At 37.0% G+C, this 17,407-nt stretch overlaps 1 protein-coding gene across 1 annotated transcript; it reads left to right on the forward strand.

The window, feature by feature from the left end:
* Positions 1-3,979: 3,979 nt before the first annotated feature.
* Positions 3,980-17,376, forward strand: LOC134662350 (cytochrome P450 4c3-like). The gene is made up of 9 exons (XM_063518544.1): positions 3,980-4,171; positions 9,397-9,506; positions 11,556-11,649; positions 11,782-12,037; positions 14,705-14,831; positions 15,147-15,359; positions 15,610-15,853; positions 16,607-16,774; positions 17,094-17,376. Exons 1-9 carry the CDS (start codon positions 4,009-4,011, stop codon positions 17,255-17,257), a joined length of 1,539 nt encoding a protein of 512 aa, XP_063374614.1. The 5' UTR covers positions 3,980-4,008; the 3' UTR covers positions 17,258-17,376.
* The last annotated feature ends 31 nt before the right edge of the window (positions 17,377-17,407 follow it).

Raw genomic sequence — 17,407 nt, forward strand, 5'->3', positions numbered from 1 at the left:
CGGCAATCTCAACAACTGAGCAATAACATCTAATGTTGAATCAAAAAGTTACGATTAACTTGCGATGTGTTCAATCGGAAATACAGCTAACGAGTAGAGGCGCGTGTGGTAATTTACTTCGCGGAATAACGAACCAAGAGTAATTCCTTAATAATTGTTGGTGTGAAAGACCCGAGAAAGTTGCCGGCAGGACTTGAAAGAAATTAATGAGTGTTAGCAACTCCCGACGTGCCGGCAGGGGCGGCTGATCGGCGGACCAACTTGCCCGACGCTTAAGAAAATTTCCCGCTAATTGCAAATAGCCCAAATTACTATTTCAAATGCCTCATCACCGTGAGCGGCGGTTAACTTATGCAGATTTAGATGAGAACTTTTCCTTTACATTTAGAAATGTTACAGTTGTTACGTTTAGGTATATTAAATACTAATCAATATGACGAATTCTAGCATGAGATAAGTATATTATAGTAATATTGTAAACGTATTGAATAATTAGGCTCACGTTACAACGAAATGAAACACGTACGTCTCATTATTGATTAATCATAAATCATAAATCATTTATTTTTCGTGATAAACTAGTTAAACATGCAAAAGTAACATGATAAAGGTTAGATTGACACTTGACACTATTGTAATTTAATTTAATGGTCGGTAATGCAGGTTTTCATTTGTTTAAACTTTATTGCATAATACAAGAACAAAATATGATAATTGTAAATTTTGGTTCTCCATTTGTAGAACCGAAATTTACAATTGCCTTTAGGCCTTAATCGTAATTAATAGTATAATTTTTTTGAATGTTCATTTTTAATGTCATCCGATAGTTGCAAAATGTGTACATTTTTGGCTATGAAAAGTTCTAGGTCTAATGATATGTCTATAAATGCCTAGATAATTTTTCATATATAAATACCTCGGTACTCCTCCAAAAACAACAACTTTCAAGTGCAACCTACGTGGAGTGGAGAATCACGCCTATCGTAAGTAGTGCCATACGTTAGCTGTACCTACATACTATACCCGCAATCGTATTACCTTAATCACAATATTGCCCCGCAGAGGGCACTTTGTACACTGGCGTAATGGCCACCACTATGAAGCCCCGCCCGGCCATATACCACACCTGGCTAATACTAGAATAGGATAGAAAGTAATAAAAATGCTGCATTAGGATCCGACCGACAAGATAAGTGATCCTAATTAACAGTAATATTAGCGTCAAATGATAGAAATAAAATCAAATAGGGATGTTGACATGAAACGCGAATATATAACATGTTACGTTTTTACCATAGGGGACATTAGAATGATGAAAATCATATTTTGTAACTGTAAATATGCGTAATAAATTAATAAAATAAAAAAACCGGCCAAGTGCGAGTCGGACTCGCGTTCCAAGGGTTCCGTACATTAAGTCCGACTCACGCTTGACTGCACATTTCTAATAGGTTTTCCTGTCATCTGCACCCCAGTATTTTTGGCAGCATCGGTTTAATGAAATAATTGCTCTAAACTCCGTCTAGTCTATGTCCGTTCCTAGTCTATGGACCGCTATTTGTACTCAAAATTTAGTTGTATCAAAATAATTCATCTTAAATTGTAACCGTAAGAGTGTTTTTGTATGAAATCAGTTATTGTGATTAATTTTTGCAATGTGTTTATCATCGCTGAACGTAATTTATGTAGGTAGTGCAGAATTAACAATATCATTCATTCAAGGCAAAATTCGTAACTTTAATCATGTAACATATATTTATTTTATTGTGTTTTTTTTCGCAAATGTATTAAAAACGTCGTTCATGCTACGGCCTCGGCTCATAACACGCCATGAAATGTAGGTACTATTTTAATCAAAAGACGAATAGGTACGAATAACTTCCTACTCTAGTGTCTTGATTGTAGTTCTTTTGCAGATAGGCACTGCAGAAAACTTAAAACTTGTCATTCATTATTTTTGCTTATATAATGTACCTACTTGAAAAAGAGAAAACAATTAAATACTACATTATTGATCTACGCTGACTGTTTGACAGCAATTTGTTTATTTATCACAACGTTATGTCGTGACAGCTTAGAGCGTTTAGGTGTGAAATTTAAACACTAAACTAATTAAACTCGATTTCTTATTTAAAGTTAATGAAAAAATAATTTTAATATATTTTTGGCATGATTACGGATCTATCTATAAAATGAAAACAGTTCTTAAAAATTGTCAACATCCCTATTAGACTTATTAAGTTATCTACACACACAAAACCAGATTCGTACCAATGAGTTTTTTTGGAACTTATTACCTCTCAATTGCCACCAATATTTACCACTAGCTTTTGACGAAGGAAAATATCGTTATGAAACTATATTTATCCGCGAAGAAATTCAATGGTATTGGTGTATGGGGTACCCGCTTTGGGCGGGCGTGAGGAATACCAATTCCACTTGTGTACTTAAGAGATGCCTAATACGTACATATATTGGCCAATGTTAATCATATTATTATTTACTGGTAACATTTTGGACATATGATAAAAGTAATCAAAAGCGGGGAAAAGCCAGTCTAAGTTAGGTAAGTACGACTAAGCAACATTCAAGAAGTGCTCATTATAAATATTGATTCAAGTTCCCACAAACTTCGAGTTGGAAACTTATGAAGAAATCGTATGATGCTAACTCGCTCACGTCCAGTTTATTGATAAATAATTGCAAAGTTTTTTTTTTTTTTTTTTTTTTTTTTTTTTTTTTTTTTTTTTTTTTTTTAAGTTTAAATTAAACTTGCACATTTCCGAGGGTATTTGCGAAAAAGTTTAAATTTAACTTGCACATTTACGAGGGTATTTGCGAAAGATTCTAAGTATTTTCCAGAAAATACCTATCGTAGGTATTATTGATTTATTTGTTATAAAACTTATAAATATTTTAACACTTACCCATTATGAAATAAAGAACAGACCAACGAGGTCCAAGGGTTCCATACAACACACAATTGGCAATGTTTTTTCTTTCTTAAGTTCGACTCACGCTTGACTGTGGCTTTCTAATACGTTTTCCTGTCATCTATAGGTATTTTGTGTATTTGTTTCATTAGACGCAGTAGTTTCGGAGACTTATCTCCCTTAGGCAGAATGTTTCTTTTCCTATTTTCTTAAATAATTTCTAAACTATCTGCCTTAATACGAGTATTATAAAACATATATATTTAAAATAGGCGGTCACAGACGGACAAGCAGACAGACAGACCCACGAGGGATCCTATAAGTGTTCCGTTTTTTTCCTTTTGAATTACGGAACCTTAAAAATAATGCCGCCTATTAAACTAATCGCCAAAAATACTAGTTAATGGAATTTAAGCGATGTAACTATTGTTTCTGGTCGGGATCAATCTAGTCGTAATTACACCAATTTATTAGCGTTAATAATTATTACATTTATCAGTAATCCGTCGCATAAGATTAATTTGACTTATCTCTAAGCTCTATGCTTGACTTATCTCGATAAGATGCTCCTTAAAAGACCATTGACATATTATATCTAATTAGTTTTTACAGTACTTTTATGAAAGTAGCCTAATTCTTTTTACCTAAATTATATATTATTCATATATACTTATAATAAACATGGATATAAAGACTGTAATAAAGTATTTCATGGTGATCACTAGGTAAAAAAAATATTTAGATTTTAAGTCGTGTACCTACAACTAATTTTAATATTCAAATTTGTATATTTATATAATAACGTTAAATTATTTAATAAATACCTATACGTAAGACCACCGGTTGTCAATGTATAATGTCTGTTTAATTTTTTTATACCCCATACAATAAAGGGGGTAATGTTATGGGTATGTTTGTGTATGTAAGACTTTTATAGGCAGTCGTCTCGGATGTGAGAGTAGGTAACATACGGCGTAACACGTACTTACCTAATTTATCAATCAGTTTTTAATGTTTTGGAATGTTAGTTAGGTACTTGTTTATAGAAACTTTGCTTTTGTTTTTCAGTATCACGATGATTCTCCTGGCAACCCTCCTGTGTGTGCTCGTAGGACTGGTATTCTATTACGACTACAAGCGCAAGAACACGCGAGCTAAAAAACTACTCAGCAAGTTCAATGGATCGGACGGGCTGCCTATCATTGGAAACGCTCTGGAACTCGGATTTGACTCTGATGGTTAGTACTTGAACATATTGTTTGAATACCTACCTACATATTCATATTATATCCAGCAATGTATGACTTCATATTAGTAAAAACATTTCAAGCGTTAATTTACCTATTTACGATTTGGTATATTATATCAAGATAAGGGTACCGGTATAATTGCGTCAAATGGGGTAAAGCCGCTTACATTAGAATTGCAGGAGGTGATAAAAGTGTAAAAGCATAAAGTATTAGTAGTATGCGGAGTCGATGGTAAACACAGTTGGATAGAAGTGAAATATTTAATGTATATTATTATAAAATTACATGTGACATAATGTTTACAATGAGAAAATTGTTGCCGAGTGACAAGTAAAACAAACACAGGCCTAGACATATTAAAATTTAAACTAGATTCTAAAAATGGCCAGCGTTATACTTCAACACCCCCCCATAACGTGGGCATCATCATGGCTTCATGCCACACCAAGCTGACGAGTGAACACCTCGTGCTTGACACAGCCCAGGGGCTTAGTGAACACATCTGCTAACATTTCACCCGTAGGGATGTATACAATTTCAACGTTAAACCTATCTATCATATCTCTAACGTAATGAAATCTTATTTCTATATGCTTGCTCCGTCTGTGATGAGTGTGATTGGTAGCAAGCTGTATAGCAGATTGATTATCACAATACATTACTATTTTACAACTAGTCGTCATTAACAATTCCTTAATTAAAGCTTGTAGGAACACCGCTTCTCTACTCGCTTCGCTCAAGCTGCAATACTCCGCCTCGGTCGACGAAAGCGATATGCACGACTGTTTGTAGCTACCCCAAGATACCGAATTACCGGCGTATTTAAACACATACCCCGTGTACGACTTTCGATCAGGATCAGCCGCCCAATCTGCATCAGAATAACCCTCAAGAACGGGATCTACATTCGACTTCTTAAATATCAAAGCCTTTTGCTTAGTGCCTTTAAGATATCGCAGTATACGCTTGGCTTGATTCCAATGGAATTCCGTATAACAACTGTTAAATTTACTTAAAAATGACACGGCAAACGAAATGTCAGGTCGCGTAGTTACGCATAAATACATAAGACTACCAATCAACTCTTGATACGGAAACTTCGTTACAATGTTATTCCTAGCATTATTAGAACTCTCAACGACAGAACTAACATTAGTTATCATGGGAGACTTTACAGGCTTACAGTCTGTCATGCCAAAACGATCTAACATATTGTCAATCCGCTTTTCCTGACTTAGTTTGATGGAAGTTGCATCACGTTCTACCTTTATACCTAACATGTTTCGTACCGGGCCTAAGTCTTTGAGTTTAAAAACCTTTGACAAAGAACTTTTTAACGTCTCAGCCAGACGTTTGTCATTATAAAACACGAAAAAATCGTCAACATACAGAGCGATAAAAACAATCGACTCACCTGATCTCTTAGTGAAGATGCAGTCCTCTTGTTTACACTGTCTGTATCCCAAAGAAAGTAAGACATGTTTTACCTTTTGGTACCAGGATCGCGATGCTTGCTTCAACCCATAAACAGCCTTTCGTAATCTATATACTTTGTTCTCATTGCCAGGACATATGAAACCTTCCGGTTGTTGCATAAAGATCTCCTCCTGCAAATCTCCATTCAGGAATGCTGTCTGCACGTCTAAATGATCAATCTTAAGATTCATTTCCACAGCCAGAGATAACAACAATCTTATAGAACAGTGACGAACGACCGGCGAAAAAGTTTCTTGGAAATCTTCACCATATTTTTGAGTAAAGCCTTTAGCTACCAACCTTGCCTTATAACGTGTAATATTCCCATCTGAGTCTCGTTTAAGGGTAAAAATCCACTTATTTTTAACGACGTTCTTGTCAACCGGTTTATCAGTAAGTTCCCAAGCTCCGTGTAAGACAAAAGAATCGATTTCCTCTTTCATGGCCTTCTGCCATAACTCTTTATCTTCACAACTCAAAGCTTCTTTGACAGTACGCGGCTCTATGGGCTCTGTCACATTACACACGTTAGTTATGTTACAGGTTGTCTTAGGCATACGTGGGCGTAGGTTATATCGTTGACCAGTAGACTCTGGAGCCAATTCAGGCAATCTTACCGAATCTTCACTAGCCTCGCGTTCACACTCCAACTCAACAGGATGATGTGGTGATTCGGCAGGAACTTTATCTGGCTCCGCCTCAAGAGGATGATCTGATGACTCAGCCAACAGGTACTCTGGCTCCGCCTCAAGTGGATGATCTGACGACTCAGGCAACGGGTACTCTGGCTCCGCCTCAACCGACGTAGTCTCCAGCAATTCCCTCTCATTATCACCTCCTGTAAGATAAATAGGTTCAAACACACGTTTTGGCCCTATTTTAGAATGTCTCCCTGGAAACCCAGATTCGTTGAACACCACATCACGTGACACAACGATCTTATTGTCATCAGGATTGAACAAACGATATCCTTTCACGTTATCATAGTAACCTAAAAAGATTAGCCTTCTACTTTTGGGGTCTAACTTTTTACGTTTACAGTCATCTACATGAGCAAATGCCTCGCAACCAAAGACACGCAGATTTTTAAGGCGTACTTTCTTACCACTCCATACCTCTTCAGGTAACCTACCAGAAAGTCTCGAGCTTGGCGATCTGTTGATCAGAAACGCCGCTGTGTTTACAGCCTCTGCCCACATCTTGTCATCGAGATTTGCGTTATACAGTAGACATCTGACCTTGTCAAGTAAAGAACGATTCAGGCGCTCCGCGGATCCATTCTGCTGACTAGAATAGGGTACCGTCAGCTGATGTACAATGCCTTTCTTCTTAAAGAAGTCCGTCAACTCAGCATTTACGTACTCAGAGCCATTATCTGTTCTCAGTACCTTGACTTTAGCACTACACTGATTCTCTACCAGTCTAATAAAATCTTTAGTGTACTTACACACTTCACTCTTCTTTGCAATGGGATAGGCGAACACCTTCCTGGAGTAGTCGTCTAGGAACGTGAGGACGTAGCGCTTGCCTCCGAGAGAAGTAGTCGGCATCGGCCCCATGACGTCACTGTGAATGAGCGCCAGCCGCGTCTCGGCCACCTGTTTGTTATGATCGGTCACAAAGGGAGCGCGGGATTGCTTACCCTTAAGACACACATCACAAACTTTCTTCTGAGTAGTAACCTGAAAGTCAATGTCATTAGCAACCTTCCTAAGTGATGCCAAGCTGTCAAAATTTATATGAGCTAAACGTTGATGCCATAACATCATATCCTTAGACGTAGCTGACGTTGTCAGATTGACTTTACCCACAGAATTAAGCCTGTAAACTCTCCCAATTTTCCTAGCATGTAAAACTACTTTACCAGCTTTAAGTATGTCACATCCATTATTATCAAAAATAAATTTAAATCCCTTTTCAGCAAGAGTAGACACAGATATTAAATTAACAGTAAGGTCAGGTACAAGCATTACATCTTTCAAAGTTGTATCTATCGTTTGTCCACGAGAGTTAACCGTAAAATGTACGTCACCTTTCCCATTCACTTCTAACTTCTTACCGTTAGCAACACACACCTCCTTAGTCGACGACTCATCAAGAGCTTGAAACCATTCTTGGCGTCCTGACATATTATCTGTCGCTCCAGAATCAATAATCCACGAACTGTCCGTGTTAAGTGCAGACAGCACCATAGAAGTCGTCATCGCTCCATTACGGTCCGATTGAGGACAATCCTTCTTGGTATGTCCTTTAGAACGACACTTCCAACACCACAACTTGTTCGTACTTGACGAGGTACTAGCGTGTTTTGATGTACTTGAGGCATTTTTCTTCTGGCCTCGGGAGCTAGCTTTTTCATTACTACGATTCCTTGTAAATAAGCAGCCATCGCTATTGCTACCACCAGCGACGCTCCCTTTCCATCTCTTATCTTGAAGAAGTTTTGTTTTTACCATATCTGTAGTTATATCTATACTAGAATGCTCCAGAGCCATTATCATTGGCTCATAGTCTTGAGGTAACCCTTGAAGCATAATAGCAGCCAGAAATTCATCATCAAGAGGTTTCTTCATGCTACTCAGTTGTTCAGCAAGTGACAAGATCTCGTTGACATAAATCTCCATGTTATCGAACTGTTCCAACTTAATGGAGCATAAAGTTCGCAGACACGACAATCTCCTGTGCAACCCGGTGTCATCGTATGCCTTCTTCAAGGCATTCCACACATCTTTAGCAGTTTTCGCCTGCGTGATGTGAGGATAGCACGATTTTTCCACGCTCAAACAAAGCCTCGCTCGAGCCCTCTCCTCTTTACGAGCTAATTTGGTAGCGTCGTTCTCACCTGCGGTTTCTTGTTTTCCCGTAATGCATTGCCATAGATCCTCGAATACGAGTATATTCTCTATCTGGAATGCCCAATCGCGATAGTTAATGGTACCTTTCAGCTTTTCCAAAGTAACTTTCGAATTAGTATACTCATCCATATTTCGAGTTATATAATAATATTTTCACAAAATATTTTACACTTCAGATGTAGCACATAACCTATTGTTAGTATGCGGAGTCGATGGTAAACACAGTTGGATAGAAGTGAAATATTTAATGTATATTATTATAAAATTACATGTGACATAATGTTTACAATGAGAAAATTGTTGCCGAGTGACAAGTAAAACAAACACAGGCCTAGACATATTAAAATTTAAACTAGATTCTAAAAATGGCCAGCGTTATACTTCAACATAAAGTACCTACTCGTAACATACCTGGGTGCCTAGGCAAGGTGACAATCGCTTGCGCTTTGACAACGAAACGACAGTGACAGTTGCATTTTGTTGGATACGGATCGTAAGCGATTGGCATACACCCCCTGTACCTAAGACGAACTTTAGTTAGTAAGGTGATTTAATTGCATGTTGATGAGGCTGCATCTAACCCTTTCTTTATATTTACAAGTAAATATTGAGGTATTCTTTTGTAATTTTAGGGAAAGCACATTATTTTATTGATTGAAATTACACTACGACCTTATAAATGATAGACAAATCGTCGGGTGACAACCAAAAGTCACTAACTAACACCATTGAAATTATTGGACAATAAACCGTGTTACAAGTGTAATAAAGTGCATTGTTACTTTAATTTTTTGATAGTACTTAGTTACTTTTAGTACCCGACCCGAGTTTTAGTTTACCCGACGAAATACTCGTATTACATAAGTTCTGTCACTTTTACAGGTGTGTCTAAGATCTTATTAGACAAATGGCGAAAATACGGCATGACTAACTATCGCTTGACGGTTGGCTCCGAGGAGTGGGTTATGCTGTGTGAATCTGACGATGTCGGGGTAAGAAAACATATTTTACAAAAGTTTTCTTATTTAATAATGTGTTCTGTCTCACTACGTAAATAAAACAACCATACGGTCTCTAGCACGAGTTGCGTTCTCGCGCGCGACTCCATACTTGAAGTCGCGCAAGATGTATGGTCCCGCGCGCGAGAACGCAACTCATGCTAGACCTGACACTGGAAAATCAGATTGAATTTTGAATTTGCGCAAAATGTTGATTTTTGCTGTAGTTATGCGTGGTGGGGAATTATTTGACATTGTTTAAGTGTAACCGCAAATCATCATTAGATTTATGAGTGATAATTATTTTTTTCTACTTCACGATTTGATAAATTAATTTTTATACCAATTGGTTCCGGAAATTGATGTTTTCTATATACCTATTTAAGTGATTGTATGTAGTATAGCTGTACCTATCGTTGTCTTGTACCCACAACACAAGCCTTAAAAAGTCGGTGGGTCTATGTCCCATACCTAAATGTTTATTTATTTCACGTTAACTATATAAAGAATGCAAGCGTAAATAATTGTTTAAACTAACCTATTTTAAATATAATCATAAGAATCAATTATTCTTGACCGCGGTAAAAGTGGGTTTTTTTGCCGAGATCATGAACTCATTCCAAGTGTGCCGACTGCGTGGCCTTCCCAGTAAACAGGATAATCTAATCAAAAACCAGAGAAAGATAATTGAGGTGTATTGCAACTTTGATTACATATTTAATATGTAATATTGTTGCAAGGTAATTTGTATATGTATTACCGCGCCTTTAGAAAATTAAATTTATCATTATTCATTCATTCCTCATTCTCAGATATATTTTTTTCAGTTACTTAACTATATATTTCAGTAATTGTACAAACAACTTGTATTATGCATTTAAGTAAATAACGTACTAATTTATTTTATTGTTCTAATAATTACGGGTATTTTCAGATAAAATGTACTATACCTATTAACTTTTTTCTTTTCGAGAACATAGAAAGTGAAAAGTTATTTCTACTTAGAATTATTAGTACTATTCATTTAAAAACAGATAAATGGTCACCGAAGTTTTTGATAGTTATACGATTTCATATACGAGTATAAGTAATCTTTTTATGAATTAAATTATCATCGCCCATCTGACATTGAAATATTATATGATGACTAAGGGCCTCTTTTTTTTCGTTTTTGAATCAGTTGTGCTTGTCCTCATAATTGACTAGAAATGAACCAAAATTTTCAGTTTTTCTTAAAACATTACCTACATTCAAATATTCACGAGGATAAAGAATTTTCATAGCTCTTTTGATTGCGGGAAAGTCTAACTTAACTGTCCGTTATCAACTGCCCATTGTCTGGGATCTCTTTGTGCAAAATACCTTGCATTTGCATCAGAATCAGTATGCAGTGTTCCACACCAGACCTGCCATACACTAGGGACACATTAGGATGTATACAAAACTTTGTTGTTATCGTCATCTTCCTAGCGTTGTTTCGGGTTTTTTGCCACACCTTAAGCCCTTGCTACACGGTCGCCGACAAGCCTTCTAACCGTCTGACCTTGGTCTGTCCTTGATCAGTTTTGGTCAAATTTTGTTGGAAACAACTGTCTACACGGTCCGTCCAAACCAAGGCCACGCGGTCTGAGGGGCTTGTCGGCGACCGTGTAGCAAGGGCTTTACTGCTTCCAGCATTTACACAGACTAGATTAGATATATTTATTTCTAATTGGAAATTACATCGAAATTAAACTTTCGTAAGACATGTAATATTATAAACTGTTTAGACGACATGTCGCCAATAGCGACTAACAATTTAAGTCAGTGAAACCGTAACGTTGTCATCTTTTAAACAGTTTGGAAATTACATGGTATTTTCACATAAAAATAGCACAAATTCACAAAAAGATCGTCAATTGTATACCAAAACCATAATAATGATAAGCAACAAATAAAAAAAAGATAATCATAAAACCAGTAATGTCAATAAAAAGAAAAAGAACCAGATAACTTTTATGCAATAGGTGGCTATATGATAACTAATAAATTATTTCTTTTTAGTCGATCCTTGGACATCCGACAGAGTTGGCCAAGCCCACTGAAAGGAACGCTGCTATGATGCCTTTCTTCGGGAATTCTGTCTCAACATCAGAAGGTGATTTATTAACACTTAGAATATGATCTAAAGGCAACTTGTAGATTCAAAGCGTTAAACAGCCATAAATAAAAAACGAAGTTTTTGTTGGTTGATAAGACTTTAATAATAATTTATTATCTATCTTTTTAGGTGAACGATGGAAATCAACTCGTAAACTGATGACTCCTAGTTTCCACTTCAAGACGCTAGAAGCTCGCGTTGACGCGGTCAATTCGCGCACCGACGCCCTCTACCAAGTGCTCGACCAATACGTGGACAAGGCCCCTGTGGATATATACAGATACCTTCGACCTTTCATGTTTGACATCCTGTGCAACACATTGATGGGAGTCGATCACAATATGCTCGCCAATCCTGACCACCCTTATCTAGACGCTAGCGCTAGGTAAGTCAAATTTTTACATTACGGCTTGGTAACCTTATTAATAACCTTACCATGCGCAAGCGGGTGGCGTCGCGTCGCTGGTGCGGCGCGTACGCGGCAGCGCCAGCAGTCTCCACCAGCCACGGTCGCAGACAGGATATAAGGTGCTCTCTGGAAGTACTGGAGTAGCCTACATCTACATGCTTAGAATAGTTATACATAGATTACATAGTACATATATATACATGTACTAGACGGGCCCGCAGCTCCGCTCGCGTAAATGAAGTAAAGAGTTTGTCTTATGTTTAGTTAGATACCGATATTATGATGTATTGAACCCTGCCAGGGTTTATAACTGTGATAGGGACTTCTTATTTATAACCGTTATTTGGATAACTTTATTCGCAAATTGCTCAAAAAATTATGTGATTTGATAAAAGGCAAGATTGTATTTTTTCATCTACGTAGGTATTTATTTAAAACTTGTTTCAACAAAATTATTATTTATTTTTATAAGCCCAATTGCAAAAACCACCGCCCATAAATCGTATTTTCATACAAACGTAAGTAGTCCCCATTTCCTTGTCTGGATATTGACATTACTTACGACGGCTACGGTGACGCAAGACGCAACGACCCAAAGTGAGTCCTGGCCTCCGACACCAGATCACGCCATGTTTCCCGGTCTTGCGATAGCTCTCACCAGTCGCCATGGCCGAGGTTGAGCAGATCTTGAGCAACTACGTCGTTCCAGCGATACCTGTAGGACGTCCAATCGGGCGTCTCCCATTTCGTTGTCCCAAGTACGCTCTCTTCACGGCACGATCCTCTCCCATTCTCTCGTATCCGAGCCACTGAGCGCTTAGCCGCTTTGGTCTCTCCAATGCCCAAATACATCACCAATATAACGGAACACATCCTTATTTCTATGCAACAAAGTTATATTACGATATATTTGGCTACTTTAGCCTTCACTATTTATTTGATGCTGACTGTACATTTGCTTCATGAATTTGTAGTCTCCATTAGATATATACCGGAGCCACCAAGGTCGCTCAAAAATATCTGAACATGCACTTTAACTACATTATAATTTACATTGTTCAGATATTTGTGAATACCTCGGCCGCTCCGATATATCTGATGGTGACTGTTCAGCATGAAGAAAATCCTACCTGGTCTAGTCGTATCGTATTACGCGAGAAAACAGTTCCCGAATTGGTTATATCTGTAAAGTCATTAAAGTATAATTATCATACACACATTATTACGGGCACCATCCCTTGAACTGATGGGCTTCATATTAAATAACTTAATTGCTATCAACTTTGTATTTTTGGCCCATCTCGGCAGCCCGTTCCCCGGACGAATGGCAATGTTTGCCGAAGCCGTGAAAAGTCAATCTGAATAATATAACTCAAAAAGAAATGTATAACAATTAAATACAAATTATTAACACGATAATCATACGATAATACTAATTTGATTGATATTATTGATAAGTCATATATGGCATAAGTCACTCGTATGGGCATAGACCGCATAGACTAAGGTTGAGGTTGACATCACTTTTTATTTTACTTCGTGTAATAAAACGCCGCAATAACTGTATACCAACATGACAAACAAAATCATTTGGTATGTCTGTAGCACCACATCAAATAATGTTGTCTGTAGCACCACCGAAACGAAACCAACCGAGAGTTGCCGAAAATGGCCGATCATCGTAAAATGAAGATTGTTATGAAAATTTCTTTTGCTTATTGTAAATTAAATACGCATCGAAAGCGATAGTTTTTATGCTCTAGTTCTATTCTCATATTTAGATAATAGATTTAAACAGTTTTTTCTTATCATACGTGCGTGGTATTCGAGAAACGTGTCAAAAACTTTTTTAGAAATTTGTAAGGCGCCATCTCGCTTCTTCCCTCGTTTTTTATCCCATTCTGGTTTTTCAATTTTATATATATAGATAGATATTGTCACTAACATAGGTTAAGAGTTATAATAATATAGTTATTATGGAAAATTTTCTGAAATAAATAATTACTTTATTTTATTTAATAAATATTTATCTTTGACATGAAAAATTTTACCCAAATAGGGATGATGACACCTGTTGAATTTTATAACAAAATTTAGTAAAATAGATAGCAAACAAGCAATTTATCACAATAATGTGGATATTAAAATAAAATATTGAAATGTTACAAAAATACAGGACCTGAAAGTTTTAAATTTCAAGTTTTTTTTTAACTTCCAAAAACGATAAAAGTAAGGGTACCATTCGATTCCTTACATTTTATCCAAAAAAATATTGTATAGCAACTATATACATAAACACAATGTTTCACCGACAAAAACGCAATTTTCTTGTTTTGTCCATACGACATGATGGGCTCTCAGAGACCTTGACGTCACGTTCATTTATCGTTTTGTTAAGGGCGTTTCGCGAGTGAAGTGCGACTGTCGGTTTTGACTACAATTATTGACTTTTGTGTTACTTTAATGCAATGGGTCCCATATAGACATTTGATCCTAAAAACAAACCTGATCGATTGATACCATAAATGAAAATTAGTCATGTAGCCTATTGTATTTTTTTTACTAAATATCTGTAAATGAATGAAATCTTGACCAACTACTTTTTAAACACTTCGCATAATTTGATTTTCGTTTTATTTTCAGGGTTATCAAAATCGCCACCGAAAATTATTTCTCGTACTGGAGGAATATTAGCTTCATCTTTAAACGGACACCAATTTACCGGGAAATGATGGATACTATTAAAACAATTAGAGGCTACAGTGACAAGGTACGTTTTAACATTACAATTTTCTGTTACTATACATATATAGGGTCCAGTGGGATAAATATAAAACACGGGTAAAAATACTAAGTTTTTAACACTAAAAACTTATTCTATTTCATTTAAAAAAGCCTTGCTTGAAACCTTGTGTGTAGACTTTCTTAAATGGAATAGGAATGAAATAGAATAAGTTTTTGTTAGTTAAAAACTTAGTCTTATTTTTACCCGTGTTTTATATTTACCCCACTTTACCCTAATTAGTCGATGTAATAAAACATAACAAGAGTGTTCCTTGTATAATGATCGTTCTTTTTAACACAGCTGATTCGTGAGAGAAGAGTGAAGCTAAACGGATTCATCGATGAAATTAAGAGCAACAACAAGAACGCTACCATTGATATCAACGCTCTGGTTCACGAGAAAGTATCAGAAAAGGCTTGCCTTCTCGACTCCCTTCTTCTAAGTACCCTGCCCAATGGCGATCCTGCTCCGGATGAGACCATCAATGAAGAAATCACGCTGCTCTGTTTCACTGTAAGGCTTTCGTAAAGCATAATGTACAAATTATTACATACTGTTAATTGATATTTACGTCAATAGTTGCCAAAAAATGTTTAGGTAATAATTGAAGTATTAAAAATTAGAACTTAACATATAACATTGACTTGCGGTTTTTTCTCTGATACCATAGTATTCTTCTATAAAATATTTTTTTTTTACCACGTTAGAATCAAAATGTTAAAATAAAATGTATTCAGCACTAATGATATTTATTTTGCCACAGGGACACTACACCACAACAATGACGATGGCACACACTCTGTACTGCTTAGCCAAGTATCCAGAAATTCAGAAGCGAGTAGTTGAGGAACAGAATTCCATATTCAACAGTGACAAGCTAAGACAGCCTACCAACCGCGATCTCATTGAAATGAAATACCTCGAGGCTGTCATCAAGGAGAGCATCCGCGTCATCCCCACTGTGACGAAAATTGGAAGGCAGATACAAAATGATTTACCATTAAAAGGTACAATAATCTTATTTTTCATGACGATATTAAGCCGAAACTACAAGGGTTCGAAATACGACGAAATGTGCCGAGACAAGATAATGCACTGCCTTTTTCCCTTTGTCTCGTTTAAATAAAATTTTGAGCCATTTTAGTGTCCTGCTGCTGGGCAAATGCCTATTTTTTTCCATGCGGCCCTATTGTTTGTTATTTCCCTCCATTCAACGTAGAATGTGTCCAAGTCATCCCACCATCTCCTTTTTGGTCCGCTTTAACACCGTCGACCATCTATGGTGTCCGGTGGTGGGTCCCTTTCAGTCTACTGGACTAACAAGGAGGATGTCGTAGATTCAAATAAACACACGTACCTAGTCTTTTTTATATATTTTTTCAAACATATTCGCTACGTACAACACGTCTACTTAGAATAGCTGCTTCTTCTAGAATGTCCGCTTGCAGATGTTTTTCTGTCTGACAGCGTCCGCCAGTTCCAAATTCAAATTACATCCATTGTCAGTCACTGTCCAAAATCAAAGAAGGTTGTAAAGGTGGCAAACCTTTACAGTACCCACTTTGACGCATCTTTCCTGGTGCATGCGACAGACATGCCCAGTCTAGTCCCATTTAGGCTTAGCGGAGACCCACATCTTTAATTCGAAATCTGGAGTGCTGTTCCGCGTGTTTCTGATATTAATAATATCAGCAAGGTATTAACTTAGGTATTACATTTTATCATTTTACATCATATTACATCTTATTCTTCTTCCACAGATGGTAGAATCATCCCTCCCGGAACGCAAGTGGTCGTGTACTACGAGGCCCTGTACGCCGACCCGAAGATGTTCCCGGAGCCCGAAAAGTACAATCCGGAGAGGTTCTTCAACAGCCTGCACCCATACGCCTTCGTGCCATTCAGCGCGGGCCCGAGAAACTGCATAGGTAAACAACCTACAAGTTCAAAAAAGTACGCCCACGACCTCCAACGAAATAATTTACGGCAATGCGTATATTTTTCCTCTCTAAAAGTAGGTTAAACGGTACCCGTCTAATTTGGTCGGAAGTGACGTCTCTGATAATTGCCTTTGAAAGGGAGCTATAATTTAAGTAAAAATGTAGAGAAGGAAGTATTTATATTCTCAATAAATAAAATCTAAACCGTTATTGGGTATACCGATTTTATATTATAAATTCGCTAAATAACGTAATCAAACATTTAAACCTCGTAATTTAAGTTGCCTAATTGCTTTTCGATTTCCAGGTTTCCGTTACGCTTGGGTGGCGATGAAGGCGACACTATCAAACTTCCTTCGACGGTACGAGGTGCTTCCCGGCGCCCCCGAAGACGAGCCCAAGTTCGCTCACAGGATCATAACCGAATCCGTCAACGGCGTCAAACTAAGATTGAAAAAGAGAGAACTTTAGAATCTTTAGATTACTTGTCCAATTGTTGTTGGGGCTAGAAATGGCAAGTCTGGTCAGTCGTTGTTATTGCCAAAGTATTTAATAGTTTTTACTAGGTAGGCATTTTAAATTTTGTAATGATTTACTAAGTACTACTAGTGATATAATTCT

The sequence above is a fragment of the Cydia amplana genome, chromosome 3 (assembly GCF_948474715.1).
Source record: "Cydia amplana chromosome 3, ilCydAmpl1.1, whole genome shotgun sequence".
Lineage (NCBI taxonomy): Eukaryota > Metazoa > Arthropoda > Insecta > Lepidoptera > Tortricidae > Cydia > Cydia amplana.

Bases quoted from the DNA above. Each gene is read 5' to 3' on its own strand.
- LOC134662350 (XM_063518544.1), top strand. From the start codon at position 4,009: ATGATTCTCCTGGCAACCCTCCTGTGTGTGCTCGTAGGACTGGTATTC. The intron at 4,172-9,396 runs GTTAGTACTTGA...TCACTTTTACAG, and splicing joins ACTCGGATTTGACTCTGATG to GTGTGTCTAAGATCTTATTA. The intron at 12,038-14,704 runs GTAAGTCAAATT...TTTTATTTTCAG, and splicing joins TATCTAGACGCTAGCGCTAG to GGTTATCAAAATCGCCACCG.